This window comes from Diorhabda sublineata, chromosome 4 (assembly GCF_026230105.1).
Source record: "Diorhabda sublineata isolate icDioSubl1.1 chromosome 4, icDioSubl1.1, whole genome shotgun sequence".
Classification (NCBI taxonomy): domain Eukaryota; kingdom Metazoa; phylum Arthropoda; class Insecta; order Coleoptera; family Chrysomelidae; genus Diorhabda; species Diorhabda sublineata.
This window is the reverse complement of record NC_079477.1, coordinates 32378959-32396365: the sequence shown is the minus strand read 5'-3', so window position 1 is coordinate 32396365 and position 17407 is coordinate 32378959. Positions and strand designations below refer to the sequence as shown.

General features: G+C 31.7%; 1 protein-coding gene across 3 annotated transcripts in view; it reads right to left on the bottom strand.

Annotated features, from left to right (window-relative positions):
- Window positions 1–969: 969 nt before the first annotated feature.
- LOC130442595 (proton-coupled folate transporter-like) overlaps window positions 970–17407 on the bottom strand; it is a 55385-nt gene continuing 38947 nt past the window's right edge. For all 3 annotated transcript variants that reach the window (XM_056776861.1, XM_056776862.1, XM_056776863.1), the window contains exons 3-7: window positions 12174–12275; window positions 9422–9559; window positions 6848–6931; window positions 1739–1895; window positions 970–1589 (exon numbers count right to left, since the gene is read on the bottom strand). In XM_056776861.1, the coding sequence (XP_056632839.1) occupies window positions 1292–1589; window positions 1739–1895; window positions 6848–6931; window positions 9422–9559; window positions 12174–12275 (779 nt within the window). In that variant the 3' untranslated portion in view covers window positions 970–1291. The remainder of the gene's footprint in view (window positions 1590–1738; window positions 1896–6847; window positions 6932–9421; window positions 9560–12173; window positions 12276–17407) is intronic.

The following is a 17407-nucleotide window of genomic DNA, read 5'->3' as shown; positions in this document are numbered from 1 at the left end:
GTTTTTATCCTTAAGAGAAAAAAAAATATCAATTTAGTGGTAATTTTATAACGAATAATACTGTTTATATCATTAATTTTTTCCTCTAAATTTCTCTACATTAATTTTCTACAAATTGTGTTTCCTCCAACTAAATTTATAATACACAGGAATACAAAAGAAGTTTCTGGTCTTCGTTGGATAACTTAGTTCTTGATTTGGTAAATGATTTGCTTCTTTAAGATAGAGTCGAGCTGAGATATCGGCAAAGAATTATGAATCAGATATATGGTGGAAGATAAAAAAGGTTGTGTTAATGATGAAAATGAAGGTCCGAGTGGGTTGATGATTGAAAATGATGTACTTCCAATAAGCGAGCAAATATAAGAAAAAAAGGAAAATGTCCAAATCAAAATGGGGATTTGAGCAGACAATATCCTAGTTCTAATAATCTCTGTATTCTTATAAATAGAAAATACATTAAAACGAAGTCTTTTGGTAATAAGTCTGGATATTAATCAAAAGGAAAAATAACCAGGAACTATCATACTTACAAAAAAGAAAAATATAAAAAGGCTTTTCCATAAAGCTATAGATAACATAAAACATACTTGAGATAGTTGAAGAAAGGGGGATGAAAACGGTGGGCGACATAGATGAAAATGTAAAAAACATTAACCATAAACTTGATGTGCGACTTTTATTAACGAGTCTTCTTATCATCGATATCTCTATACTAATCTAGTTTTTTATGTGATGTTTCCTGATATCATCTTTAGATGCTTTATGTCATAACATCCATTTTATTTCTATCATTGTTTCCAATACTGTTCATATGTTATAACATTATGATTAAGTAATGGCAGTATAAAGCTAGAAAACGATTACTTCATTAATAACGTGCTATTCTATAAATTATTATGTGATTCAGTAATCTTTTCTTTTCTAAATTTTAAAAATACTCCAAAATTGTGTTCAAATAAACAAATATATACTTCAATTCATTTATTCCATAATAAGTTAATATTAAATAAACATAAACTAATTACTCATCGTCATTATTAATAGATAATATAAATAATACTAGACATAAGCTTCAATTGTCAAAAAATTATCTTACACTAAAAAAATGAGGCTCTTACAATGAATAAATTGATAAAACTGATTATTCACTAGTCGTACGCCATCTTTAGACTGTATTTTCCAGGAGTAACTTTCTAAAGTAAGTGCCCTGTATACGTTCACTTCAAAAAAGTGAAACAAGAGCGAAGTACAAAGCTTCTTTTTTTATTTATCTTCCATTGATATATTATTAATTTTCTTCCATATTAAAAGCTAGGTTTTTGATACCTTCACCATCACCAACAGCTCCTTCTATATTTTCGTCGACTTTATGTATCACACCGTTTTGTTTTGAATCTTTTATCGTGCCATTTTCTTGAGTTTTATTATTAGTCACACCATTACCTGTAGAAACATCGATTGGTACTACTATTTGAGTTTCTCTTACTGCTGTATTCAGTATAACATTTGCAACTACACTGTTACGTTTCTCGTGATTTAATTTTGAAGATTCCTTGGCTTCACGACAAGACTGAAGATACATCCAACTAAAATAAAAGAAAAAAAGAAGAATGAGGTAATGTTTACCAACTTTTAGATACGTATTATATCTTAACCCATTTCCCAATATCAGTTTCATAATTTGATCAAATTGAACTGACTGACTGAATGAATAATTACAAATATCGATACTCACGCGAAAATTATAACCGCAGGTACAGTTAAAATTCCTCCCAAAATATAAAAAGCTCCCGGCATAGCTTGGATAGTTGCAGCATAAGTGGCATTGTACATAGGTCCATACAATAATGGCATTAGTGCTTCGCAAACTCCAAAGAGAGAATTTACTTTTCCTAGAACAATACAAACATCAATAACCCTGGAATATTAGCGTGTTCCAACAACACTAGTCGCGCGGAGTCTAACAGAGTTCGTATTTGAAAAGATCCTTTTTTAAATTATTATTCTCATTTATTTTTCTGATTATTTGAAAAAACATCAAAGCACGTGAATAAAGCCTCACTCATCTTTAATAAACAAAAGAAAAACCAATATATTTGTATACATAAACATACCTCATACAGAGTCTAAGACCTAACAAAAACCACAGAAACTAACTGAAACCAAAAACAAAACTCAAATTAATTCAAGAAGAGAAATCTGTTACAAGACTCACGCTTCTGCATAGAAAAAGTATCTTTGCATGTGTTGCAAATGAAGGATTTGTAATACTGGCACTAAAACCTTGTTTTTGTATTAGGCGCAATATTTTCTAGTACCTCCTGATGAATGTTCTACATCAGATCCAGAAGCAGTAGAGGTTTTCGCTATATCTTTTCTTCTTTGATGGATGATATCTGGTATGTCTACTGATAAGAACGTATCTGCAAATGTAGTTCAACCAACTTAAATGCTATTTCTGTCAGGTAGGTACACTTTTCCTTTAAAATTATCTCTTGCTTCGATGTGATTGGGGTTTACTTCAGCGATATGCAATAAAAAGAAGAGAATCACCACTACTTTGTGCTCCATCATAGAGTGAACATAGTTTGTCTACAGAATCCATACCCTTTTTGGGCCATTGTAAAATGTTATCTTTTCGGGTTTATTTTTATCACCAGTGTCAGAGTCAATTACGTTACTGTTTTGTAAATTGGAAAGCATGCAAACATTCTTTTCTTTTTTCGCGACGTTAGATACATTGTTATATGCTCTCCAAACCCAAACATGAGTTCATTTAACTTCAATGAATCATTTTATGATCTCTTATCAATTTTTTAGACCAATTACTGAGATAAACCAATTATCTATGTTGGATTTGGAACAATACTCATAGCGTCATTTTTTGTTATGAACAAACCTTTCAAATTCAACGTATAAAACATTTACCAACAAAAAAAGGTTTCTGTCATAATTGTTTATTTTTGATGATGTCGACAACCGCATCTGCCACGGACACCTAGTAGCAGTTGGTTTATAGCTGCATTTCGTAGGATGGAATAATGATTTGACAGTTACCCACGAACATACTTCTCGGCCTACCGCCAGTTTATCATTTTTCTTCCTGACTTCCCTCGTATCCTGTTTGTTAAAACGATAACTTCTCAAAAGAAAAAGAAATCGTTGGTTACTCATTCTAACCAGAATACGTTCACTCAGACAAATCAACTTTGCAGTTTGAATATCTTTTTGCGACTCTTCATTTTCATTGCTTTGTAAATATTCGTATGCTCTACGATTATATGGATGATTTTGTCATTCACAAAAAATTTTAGCACTCGATGGGACTTTTTGCTTTTTTTCCCTCGCCTTTTGTACAGGAAAGCTGGTTTATTATTTTCCAGAATTGAGTTCTCACTGAGCTACCTTCTTGGGCGGATTCGCATTCCACGACATCATATTCATTATCTGATTCGTCATCAATTGGTGCCTCGTCAGGGTTTTGTTCAACCCATAGAGGTACCAATCTTTAGTGCTCTTTTTCATAATCCATTTTTCCTAGTCCATCTAATTTATTTAACTACGATGTAATGCCGTAAATCAAGAATCTAGGTGGTAATCAATTTGAATATCACGCTACAAAGTTATTGTGAAATAAGTGCTAATGCCAATCATTAGAATGCTTGATGGAATCTTACCTATAATATTGTGACAAGAATAGTACCTACGAGGATTGTTAGAATAGTCTGTAATGTGAAATATATATTCAAGTAAATATGGAACCACCATTACACTCCTGACATGAAAGAATAGCGAAAATAGTGGATGGCAAAAAGTGATTTCACTCACAAAATGGCGAAAGCATTTTTATCAGTAGTGGAAGTCATAAAGACAGTTGTTCTTCAAAGGTTCGAAGGAGTAGGAATTTAATGGCCAATAATTTCGTATCATTCCACGATGAAATTAATCCAGAAACTTATAGAAACGTTTGAACTTGATAAGAATTAGTTGTCTGTCACAACTGCGCTAACATATTAGCAAGTAAAATCATTCAAATTCACGTATTACACTTTAACTATGTTGACTATGCATCGCACTATCTAGATCTAGTTACCAGAAACAATTTCCTGTTTCCCATCTCAATAATTGGAGTCATACGCTCTATATAACGGAAGCTGTTATTGAGATGGGTTTGAAAGAGAAGTGCTAGGAAAATTGATTTAAAAATACATCAAGAAGTGTAACGAAATTTTCAAAATGGATGAAACAATAATTTTCAGAGAAACCTTGTATGTAGAAATACATACCAAAGGACAATATGCTGTTCACACTTCCTTCCTCACAATTACAATGTCTAACATAGTTAACGTCTGAATTAAAGTTTGCCTTCAATCTTTGAAGTCGATAACTTGGTTATCAAAATACGTATCAGATAGTGTAATTGTGAGTGTGAAGGTAGTAATAATGTAAAGAGTGTATTCAGTATAAATAAGTAAGAGATAATATGAACAAAATTTTTAGGAAGATGAAAAGTATCTATTGGAATAATTACGAGGGGGAACCGAAAAGAATGTAAATTATCGAATTGTGTGGTTAAAATCTCTATTCGCTTTCGTAAATGCTTCGGTAACGTCATATTCCGCCCAGTTTCGTTACAAATTGCGTTTAAAGTTGACGCCGCTAATAATTACAAGGGGTATTCGAAGATTTGATAATTTTTCATAATTTTTGTCAATAATAGACAATTACTTTCGGTAAATTATTCGGTGATATTATATTTCACTCAATTTCGTTAAGAATCTTATTAAATAGAACGTATCTATTGGAATAATTACGGGGGGGAACCGAAAAGAATGTAAATTATCGAATTGTGTGGTTAAAATCTCTATTCGCTTTCGTAAATGCTTCGGTAACGTCATATTCCGCCCAGTTTCGTTACAAATTGCGTTTAAAGTTGACGCCGCTAATAATTACAAGGGGTATTCGAAGATTTGATAATTTTTCATAATTTTTGTCAATAATAGACAATTACTTTCGGTAAATTATTCGGTGATATTATATTTCACTCAATTTCGTTAAGAATCTTATTAAATAGAACGTATCTATTGGAATAATTACGGGGGGGGGGAACCGAAAAGAATGTAAATTATCGAATTGTGTGGTTAGAATTTCTATTCGCTTTCGTAAATGCTTCGGTAACGTCATATTCCGCCCAATTTCGTTACAAATTGCGTTGACAGTTGACGTAGCTTTCGAAATAATTCGAAAAATTGATAATTTCACAAAATTCTCGAGAAGAATGGGCTATTCCTTTTGTAAAATATTGGATAACATCAGGTTGTGCCAAATACATTTTTAACCTAATGATCTAATAACGTGGATAGAACCTTTTGGTGCTACGTTATCACATTGTTTCCTGGACTGGATTCAACCATAACAATACCTCATACATATTACAAATCTAATTCATGATGACTCTTTCACTCATCAAATCATTGTTTCTTGGGTATTCATATAGTAAAACCTTCACAAGAAATTCTCTTCTTCGTTTCCACTATAGTGTTATTCATTTATTATTGCACTGGTTTGGTTTTACCTATTCTTCCTTCCATTCTTATATCTGGTTTATTCATTTTCGTGGTGATTTCAATCAATATTATTCTCCATTTCTTTCTGCGTTATTTACTCTTCAAATAACAACAAAAAAAATAACGTAGAATCTAGATTTTATAGAAAACACAGATTCCATAGGGCTTTGATTTTCATATGCCATTCCAATTTTCGTGTAATTTCAACTTACTTATGGCGTACAAGTTAGATATCCGAAAAAGTATATACAGTTTATTCGGACGGTTGTAAAAATGAATGTGATCAATAAATAACATGTTTAAACTTTCTAAAAGTTCTGACCATGGCGCAGTCAAATAGAGTGGTAGAACTTGCAAAAAACAAATTAAGAACATCAACTCGAAGTTGATTCGCTGATTATCATTAATCGCGGACTAAAGAGAAAGCTAGCTGAACATCGGAGAAGGAAGAAATGTCTATAATATGCTGAAAATCAGTTGCGTAGAATTCCGATATGCTGCATTAAGAAAACGTTACTTCCCCACAAACATTCGAGGCAATAATGAATTATACACGAATGATACAAAAAAAAATGTTCCAATGACGTGAAACATAAATTCAAAGTTAAATTTTGGTCTGGTATGCCATATCCAAAGCAGGCTTTCCTCCTTATGTCGTGCGTGTTAGAGTTGAGGCGTTGAATGCATATGTTTGGGTTTAAGTATGGGACAATGTCTTTTATTTTATTAATTCATTATACTAATAAAAAAATAACATTTTGACCTAATCTAGCTTCTTGTCACGTTGCCAGATAACCAGATATTGGTTAGAGGCTCACGCATACCATTTGTACCGAAAGAAGATAGTCCCTCAATCTTTTTCAGGGTGGCATCGTTGAAGAATATTGAAAGATATTGAGCAGAAAAGTCTATTATAAGGGTTGGGAATCCAAAACAGAGCAAAGCTTCCGTTATTTGAAAGTGCTATTACTAAATTTTTTCCAAATTTTTTTTCTTATCAAGACCCATCCATTCAATCTTTATAAGTGTTACATGAACCTCATCACGAATCGAATTAAAAAAAATTGTATGGAAACCACCAAATGTTGCACTACTCTCTAACATTACAATTCGTAATAAAACTAGCAAATATATTGTTCAGAGATATAAGTTTGTTTCAATAAAATAATTTTCTCAAATTGGATATTGAAACTTTACCTATAAACCTGATTCAATTAAAACTTCCGAATACGTGCAAATTATATTATTTTACGATGTCGACATTTATATTAACTCACCAAGTTCATCCGTGGGCACCAATTTCGAAGCTATCGATCGCATCGCAATAAACGACGTTCCATTTAGAATCTCAACTATGGCACCTAAAATGTACAAATCATTAAATTAAATATTGATACAAAGTAGCTACAATGTACTCTATTTCTATTTAGTGCACTCTTGAGATATATTGAAACAAATTATTCCGAAACAAATTGTACTATTAAATTTTGTATTTGTAAGATTTAGAATCGGGTACAAGCAATATTCATAGTCTGAATTTCGGTAAGGTTCAAAAGTCTCATACATTACGATCTGCTGTCACTGGTAGTAGAAGCATTTTTGTAGTAAATAATTGATTATGAGCAAACTTCCATTCGAAAATTGAAACAAATATTGTACTATTACCAGGCAGTTCCAGTGCTGAAGCTCTTTTACAAAGTGATCCAGAACTTTTTTCGAGACTGAATAGTTACAAAACTTATAACTAAATTTAAATCTACAATTTTTTTAACGGAGTTCATATTATTGGAGTGATTATAAGACAAAAAAGATTATTAATTTCATATCACATTCGTCCAATTCCATATAAATAAGCAGTATCTCACCGACTAAGTGATTATTACATATTCAGCTGAAGGGAAGATATTTGTTTTTTTGATTTGGAACAATATTTTCGTTATTATTTGAATGTAAATTGTTATTTTCATCATTACTTTTCATTATTATGCATTTGATATATTGAAGAAATGTAACAAGTACAATAAAATGTACCTGGTGTGGTTTGAAAACATGAAAGTTTTGATTTTGATGAGCTTCACTTAAGTTCTGATAAAAAGTTCATCATTTTAAAATTAGGCGAATTCGCGCGGCACCTTTCATCTACTTTTTATAAATGACGAATACGCCGTTGATGTTTTCTTCTATAATTTTTTATTATAGCAGGTGATTTATTCACAGTATTTCTTTCAAATAATTTCTAGGAACGTCTGTTTGTTGTATATTTTTTTTGTTCTAGAAGTTTCTAGAATTCTATTTGGGATATATAAGAAGTTGTGTAAGCGCAGTTAGTTGAGTTTTAAATAAATAGTCGTAGTGAATTGAAAGAATTAGTGATAGAAGAATGTTGGAAAACAGAGTTTGAACGAGGCCCTACGACCTGTGGGGATTAGCATCCACAAAATCCACAAAGTGCTACGGGATGAGGTCGACTGAAAGTGCGTGAACGAGCAGACGTAATAGGCACTTCAAAAAGTAGGGTACATCGGATATTAACGGAATTAATGGACATGAGAAAGCTGTGCGCCAGATAGGTTTTTGGCAATGTTCCACAGAAATAAAGCTGAATTCTTACGCCGTTTCATATCCATTGATGAAACCCGAAACAAAAGAAAAATCAAAACAATGGACTAAAAAGAAACAATCGGCTCTCTAAAGAAGGCAAAAAACGGTTCTATCTGCAGGGAAGGTCATGGCGTCGGTTTTTTGGGATCCGGGTAAGATTATATTCATTGACTATCTGAAACTATCAACGGTTAGTATTATGTGAACTTATTGCAACGTTTGAGCAAAATCAAGCAAAAACGACCGTATTTTGCTAAAAAGAAAGTGTTTCTCCATCAAGACAATACACCGGCTTACACATCCATTATTCCAATGACCAACATTGATTGATTAAAGTTTAAATCGCTACGTCATGCACCCTATTCGCCGGATTTAGCCCTTTAGGATTATTTTTTGTTTCCATACTTGAAAAAATGGATCGGTGGTCAAAGATTTTCCAGCAATGAAGAGGTGATGTAATAGCTATTTTGAGAAGCATGGCAATTCATGAAAAGGGTCTCGAACTTATTGAACATTGTTGGGAAACGTGTATGGAGCTAAAAGGAGATTACGTTGAAAAATAAATATATTGTTTTCCAAAATTTTGTGTTTTTATTGGGCGAGCTACTTCTGGGACTATCCTCGAATCTTTGAAAATAAAAATTCCTCAGGCATGGATTAAAACGAATCCCGTACGGATTAAGTGATAAATTTAAATTCAATAGATCCGCATGTTGTTAAAGTTGAAGTATAACGATGAATTCAAATATGTTTTACAAAAGTTCATAACTATACGGTATTAAAAAATGTTTAGCTAAATTCCTAAAGGGTATCATAACTAACACGATTGACATGACAAATTTTCTAAAATGAAATAAATCGTATACGTAATACGAGAAACTCTCGATCAACTCTCACTCTAATATATTGTAATAACTCCCAATATATGAACTATATAATCCAATAATTTAACAAAAGATAAAATATTCACATTCCACTCGTTATTGAGTAGTGTACTTTTAAAATTCTCCTATTTTCAGAGATACTATCAATTTTAGAGATTAATGTATATAATTTTAAATGAAGTTACCACTGAAGCGTGGAAATGATGTTTTCATTTTTAACAAAAAGTATCCATTCTGTATTCTTTGGAATGGAAAATATTCCAAACCAGTTTAAAAGCTTTTAAAAACAGAAATATTCCCCTTTGTTCTGTAGGCGATTTTTTATTTCATTAAACCCTCTAAGCCCTTTATGTTTTTTGTAATTACCTAAATAGAAGACTAGTGATGTCTTTGCAAATCCATACACAAAACTCGAGAGTATTTTGCTCATCGATGAGTAAATTCCAATAATCGCATCATCAAATTTCAGGACATGGCTGAAAACTCCGACTGAAAATGAAGTTCCTGAAAAAACAGAATTTTTAATCTACTTATGTTAGAAGTTTTGCTGTTTTATAATTATTTGTTGCATGGTTCAGTCAATTTTTCTTTTAAAACTTTTGAACTGGAAAATCTCGAACAGAGCACTGAAATTTAAATAATCCGAGATTTTTTTATTATAGACCAAAAAAGTAAATATGAACGAGTGAACATTTATGTACAAAAAAACAATATGAGCATTGAAAATACAATTTTTCTATCTATATTTTAACAGTCCCTCTAAGAGTATAAAGAGTCGAAGCTAGAGATAAAAGTTTTCTATTACAAACTTTTATCAAAATGTATACTTTGTACTAAGAGCAAATAAAGATTACACACTACATTCCAATGGGTAATTATTGTACGTGGGTTGTATCCTATTGTTGGATTTAGATGTCTTGGTTCCCGATATTTCGTCAATTTTTTTCCGGCTATTTTAATAGTTTCTTGAAATATTTTTTCAGTGTATATCCGTGTTCCACCCAACAATATTCTTCTGATCTCTTCATTTCTTGCTTCCCTATACTCTTCTCATTTATTCAATGCTGGCGATTCTTTTTCTGTGCTCAGTCATTCAAATGGTAATATAAGTTTAGTTAATATATTGTAGGTCTGTGTTTTTGTTTTCCCTTTTCTATCTAGTTATCATTACTAAAGTTAGGAATTGAAGTATCGAGCCATCGTCAAGTACCTGTATTTAAAAGGGTAAAGAGGTAAGCAGATGTGCGAAGATATGCTTAATACCCTAAGTGATCGTATGCAACCGTGAAAATTGGACTGCAAGCTTCAAAAGAGGTAAATTTACCATTGAAGATCATGACCGATCGGGAAGACCAGTTTCTGTGTCAGTCCCCGAAAATATCGATGCAGTTCATGACATGATTTTATCAGCCCGTCGAATTGGGCTAAAATGGATATCTGAAGCACTGAATATTTCATACGAATGCATTCATCATTTAGTTCAATAGCGTGCAAGGGTAGAAGCATCGCATGCGATCTGTGCTCGATTAGGAAACGATGTAGACTTCTTAAACCGAATTGTTACTATGGATAAGTATTTGGGTACATTTCTACGATCCAAAAAAAAAGCAAAAATCGATGGAATGGCGACACTCTAGTTCTCCAAGACCTAAGAAGTTTCGTAGCCAAAAATCTGCTGGAAAAGTTCTTGCTTCAGTTTTATGGGATTGTCATGGAGTAATCATGTTTGATTATTTGACTAAGGGTAGAACAATAACTGGAGATTACAATTCGACATTACTGGCCACTCTAATGGAAAAAATTGAAGACAAAAGACGCTGAAAGCTATCCAAAGGTGTTTTGTTTTTGCAAGACAACGCCCACAAATCTAATATTGGCATGCAAAAAATTCGTGATTTAAGTTTGAATTACTAGAACTAAAGCAACCCCCTTATTCGCCAGATTTGTACAACATATTGTCGAATTAGTGTCTTAACTTCGTTAACTGTGAAGAAATTGATAAACAATTTGTGGGTGACATGATTCGTTTGGGATACACTATTCGTCCAAAAACAAGTAGCTCAAATGTCAATATAATATAATCCAGGAACCTCTATTTGGCATCATGGACAAGAACTACAAATTTCAAAAAGCTCCCTATAGCGTAAACCCTCTAATGTATTGTAATGTAATGTAATGTAATGTAATGTAATGTAATGTAATGTAATGTAATGTATTGTATTGTATTGTATTGTAATGTAATGTAATGTATTGTAATGTAATGTATTGTAATGTAATGTATTGTAATGTAATGTATTGTAATTTAATGTATTGTAATGTAATGTAATGTATTGTAATGTAATGTATTGTATTGTAATGTAATGATCTCTGATACTTATTCAATGGCTTCAATGCGAGCGAAGCCGCGGGTAAAAGCTAGTAAGTATATAATGATATTCTGAATTTTTTTTTACACGACTCGTTTCACGTATGTGAAGTACACCACAGCATGTGTAAATGGAGCTTTCAAAATATACGTTTCATAGTAATATCTAGAGCTCGAGTAACGTAGACACTGTTATAAATATTGATTTTTTGATGATTGATCTGACAGGAGTGGGTAACTTAATACGACTATTCTTTTACTCTTCCATTGTTTTAATAAATTTTAATTAATATTCATGAGCAGATTGTGTTTTTTATGTTTGTGCTTCATTATGTAACTGAAGACCAATACAACCAGTGACGACTACGGTTGGATATATCAATGCTAATTAACACACTGCAAATGAGTTTTCATCTTTTATTAGTTTCCACCAAAAGTATACTGTCATCACATCAATTAACTAATTATTTTCTAATATTACTCGTAATTTCATATATATTTTTTTTTTTTTTTCGATACAATTAGCAGTATTTATAATTTCAAACTCAAGGCAAAATAGAAAGAATAAATCGTCATTATAAACTTGCTGTATATAAAATGAGTCTCTAGTTTCTATCTTTTAGAAAAAAATTTGCTTTGGCAATTTAGCTACACTCATTTTTTATAATTTGATTTTGCATTAACTGATATAATCTAATATTGAAATATGCCTAACACAAATTTTAAAATTGGTTGTTGTCATCACTACTTTACCTATTAAGTTCGTAACCATACTATATGTTGAGAATATACTGAAATCAACTTCGTCCCAATTGAATCTGTATCTTGTAAAAAGGTATCCAACACTCATTTCACCTAAAAATAACCAAAATTAATTATTCATTACCCATTCATTATTTCCACTCAATGTTGAAATAGATAAAATTCCAAGGAATGTTTTCTTCACACAGTTTTTCTTTTCGCTGATTGAAAATCAAATCATTTAAAGTAATAATTGATATCAACAGGTTCAGATCATAATAACTGAATACGAATCAACCAAATACAGAAAACTTTGAATTTGGCAACAGAATTCTTAAATGTGTTAACTTTTTCTCAAAACTTTTAGATGAGATATCATGTATTCTTAATTTCAATGCTAACAAAAAGTTTTTCATTGATTTGTAATCCATAGTTCTCAGAAGAGGGTTGAAATAATTGAGGCAGGAAAAGCATCCGGAAAATACTATATAACAGAGGACAGGTTGAGAGCAGGGAATTATGAAATTTCCGAAAATTTCCGATACGTACGTTAGTTAGAAAACTAAATATAGAAGTAATGTACGTGAAGTACGTGAACCTTGAGAAGAAATTCGATAAGATAGACAAGAACGATTCATGAGGAAACCTAAAAAACAGAGGAATAGACGAAACAACTGAGAATGGAATCAAAGGATTATACAAGAATACGAAGAATGTGACAAAAATAAGACACGAAATATAAAAACATTCAATACAATGCGAGAAGTAAGACTAAGTTGTTAACTAAAATCGCAGCTCCTCCTAGTTGATTTCAAGTATGAAGGAAGCAAAAACAACAAGCAACACACTATAAGGTGGAACATTAAAATAAATAAAAGGTCATAGCATAGAACATATTCTATGCAGATAGTTTGAGAACATCAATATGAACATAAATGCTAAAAGAAGAATCGAGAATGAAATAAAGAAGAGAACAGAGTCAGTGGGAATAGTTTTTGGCAATATCAAAAATACCTTTCTGGTAAAAAAATAAATAAAAAACAAAGTTTTAAGACATTAGTCTGCTCTATAATTACTTGCCGGAAAGAAACATGGACCACAACACAAAGCCAAAGAAATAAGCTACAGAGCATGTGGATGAGGTCCATAAAGAAGATAAGAGATAAAACAAAATTGGATGGTATTAGAAATTACATACAGTTATAATGTTACAACACATAGTACAAAGTGGAACAGAGAAATCGCAACTGATATGATTTGAGCAAGTATAGCAGGAGAGAGCAAAAAAGAATCAAAAAAGGAGGACCAAGAGAAAAATGAAATGAGAAAGTTGAGATAGCCACATAAAGAAGAAACAATTAATACACTCGAATAAGCCGAAAGTTATGGGCAGAAAAAAATTGAGGATAACTTGAGAAGTGATACTTGCCTCACACTCGCAAAAGTATACAGGCTTAGGATTAAGTGGGTGTGTTCTATGAAAAATATTTTGGAATTTGTTTTCCATCATCTGACACACTAGATAACAATTTATCTGTTTTTTGATCAGTTTCAGTATTGTATTTCATACAAGTAAATATACCTCAATTAATCTATATTATTTGAAGTCATTAATCCAAATTTAAACATTTCACACCTCTATTAATTATATTAAATAAAAACGCATTCAATTTTCATCTGAATGACAATAATTTTCGACTCCGCTAAAGGTTCCCAAGGTCGGAGGAAAAATATTTTTTGACTTCTTTATCAAGGTCACCTAAGACGGAGATTAGCCTAACTGGAAAAAAAATTGACGCCATTGGATTACATTCAGAAAAAGCTAATCGTATTATTGTCCATTGATCAATGATGTCAATGTTTATATTTATTTGAACTGTTTTTATTACTGTTTATTTAATGTATCAACAATTATACAATATTCTTTCGTCAAGCGTAACACATCCTACGGAAATATTATCTTACTTTCCTAGTACAATAATGAGCTTCTTCATTTTAAGAGTAAAAGAATAATGAAAAACGCGCGCCTAATTAGGGAAGTCTTAGGTCCTTTTAGAATCAGCATTTTCAAAAAATTTATAGGAAAAAAGTTTCAGTATTGAAGTACTCACTCCAGCAATATGGTGCAAACTTTGTGTTTTTGTACAAAATTTTTAAAATAAGCCAAAGAAAATAGAGTTGAACATATTATCATTGTTTACTTGACATATTTTAAAAAAACAGTTATGATATGAACACAAAAATCAATAGTTAAGAATGTTAATATATCTAAATGAGATTAGATAATTAACAACACTTTTAAGCGATAAGGGAAAAATTATATACATTCATCAAACAAGTTAGGTACTTACATATATTGTGTCCATCATTACATTTATTATTGATAATAATATTCTGTCGAAGATATTTGAGAGATATGAACGTAGTTACAACTTAACTTACACCAATCCCGATAGCTCAACGGGAAGGGATATATTTTAAAACGCGAAGATGGACTCATATCAACACTAGCTCGTTTCATTTATTCAATTCTTGTTTTAAGGTTTTACTAGAATTTGTAGTTGAAGGAACATGTGGATTAAATAAAACTATCCATTTGAAATATAACGAAAGCCAATAGTTCAAAAATGGGATACTTTATTGTAGAAAAAATATTTGATGTTTCATTATAATTTCTTCTGAACTCTACAGCCTTAGTTCATTAAAAAAACAATTCTTACCTAAGTTCCAAAACATACGCGGTTAATTCTGGCAACTCTAATTTCGAGCAAAGAAATTAATCGGCTTAAGCTAGAATTTTTATCTATTTGACAAGTCCAATGGTCTCGATTTCAAAACGCTCTGTCTATCTACCAGATGTACAGCTTTTAATATGAATAAATTTGTTATGAAATTATTATTCATATTCTCTGCTATGCAGAGACTTCAACGATCCCAGCTTTCCATATATAAGCTCTAGTTCTTATCTTTGACATCTTGAAGTTGTCTTCAAAGTAACTGCGTTGTATTCGTTGTATTCTCTTAAATATGGAAATAATGTATCTTTTTTTCAATAAATATATTATAATTAAAACTTCTTCCATTATTTGGAGCAATTTTCATTAATTTGGACATATATTTTCAGGGATAGGTTCAATTTGTTCCAATTCATTCAATCACTCCAAAGGTATTTTCAGAGTTCTCACCTTTGGTGTGTTATTTGATATAAATTGTTCACCCCATCAGTTTTATACTCTTTATATACTCAGTTATATATTCCTTTTTTAATGAGTGATTGCAAACAAACTCCAAGCAATAGGGTACAAATGTCAAGAAAGAAAGAATTGCCTAAAATGGACGACATTTCCATGCTTTAGACCATAGCTTTACTGTGGTCTCATGAGTTGCCACATAGATAACGAACTGAACATATGGCTACAGAATCAGTTATAGTCTCATTGGAGAAATCTTCCACTCATAAATCACTGCAAATATTCATAGCCATATCAGCTAATAAGTCTGAGGAGCTTTCCGTGATTACCAAGAACAATATTGAACTGATAGAGGGTCGCTGCTCCGTCACACACCACCTTCAGATGATAGGCTCAAAAAATACTTTGGAAGATCAAGCAATTAGGTGTTTTGGAAATATTTCTAATTCAAATGGCGACACATACTTTCAAGATAAAATTGAGAATATTAGTGCCAAAAGGAGTGAGAATAGCTTTAACTAAAATAACTCTATCTTCCATATTACTTATTTAGAGCATCAGAAAAGAGTGGACCCAACGGAAATTGTGCGATAGGAGCAAATTTGCAGCAATCAAAAGGAAAAGGGATTGACAATTGAGTATTTTCCAAACCGGACCCACAGTGACTACTGACTGTTTCGAAATTAGACATAAATATTCCAATGAAAAAAGTTTCAGTCACTTCAGTCACTTGAAAAATTCAATTCATTTCTAAAACGAAAACCTTTGGGTCAAAAAATCTTCATATAAAAGTGGGAGAAAGTTTGACTAAAAACTTCTATTTCTTAACGATACTGGGATTATATTGATTGATTGATTTATAATACGTTCAGAAAACTGGGTCTTGTATTATTCGTGATAAAAATTGTTGTCTCGTCCAGTGCTTCCATCTTTTCAGTCAATATAACACCTGGTTCTCTGAGAAAAAATCAGGTTACAATATACGGCTAGTTGGTGTAGAATACTTGGTGTAGAACTCGTTATCAAACATTCTCATCTTAGGTAATGATACATCCTCCATATTTTTGTTCAAACTTGATTACAGATGAAAGAGAACACATGAAATAACACAACAGCAAATAACTTTTTTGAACTTGAATCAAATTGAGCACATTGTTGATATCGAGCTCGGTAAGACAAAAAAATCTGTTATTATTATTAAAAGTTTTCACACTGTATCAAAGATTGATTTTCTCACATACTACTATTACTTATTGGTCCTAAATGCATAGGCGATCCCTTTGCAGTTTCCTTAACTCCCTTTATCCCACCCCATGAGGTGTCTCTAGAATTGAAGTTTCTTTCGGAAATCAATGGCTTCCACTAGATCAAATCCTAGAATTTGATTGATAAAAGCTCGACACTTACAGAGAATATGTATTGAGATTTTTAAGCCGGACAGTCTTTGTTTTTACCGTACATGGCTTCAGACAACCATCTTAAGAGTTTGTCTTCCCTAAGAAGATTTTGGCCTATATATGTAGCGACATGACTGGAGCCATGAATCCATAGAGCCCTCACGGCTCTACAAGCGATTGATTGATTTTAAGCTTGACTGAATCATCCCTTATTTCAGTTCGGTCTATTTTTTGCTCTTTGAGTGTCTCATTGTCATTAGTGCGACTGTGTACCATGATGTGGTTATAATTTTATGCATATATAATTTAACAAACTAAATCCTGATGAATATAGTAATAAATTGGAATCAGACATTAATATACACAAAAAGTTTTTCATGTTTGTTACTGTTTATCTAAATAATAATTAATTGGCGTTACTTTGCGTCCGCCCTGTATATGAACGTGAAATCTAAAAAGTCATTTAATTTTATACATCAATTCAAACATAGTAATAAACTAATAATTTCTTTTGTAAGGTTAAATCAATTCAGTGGAATTTGAAGCATTGAACTTAAAAAAACATTCAATACATTATTGACCCTGGTTATGGAGTTAATGATAATTATTACTTGCATAGATACTTTTTTCAATTACTGCGCGATATAATGAATAATTA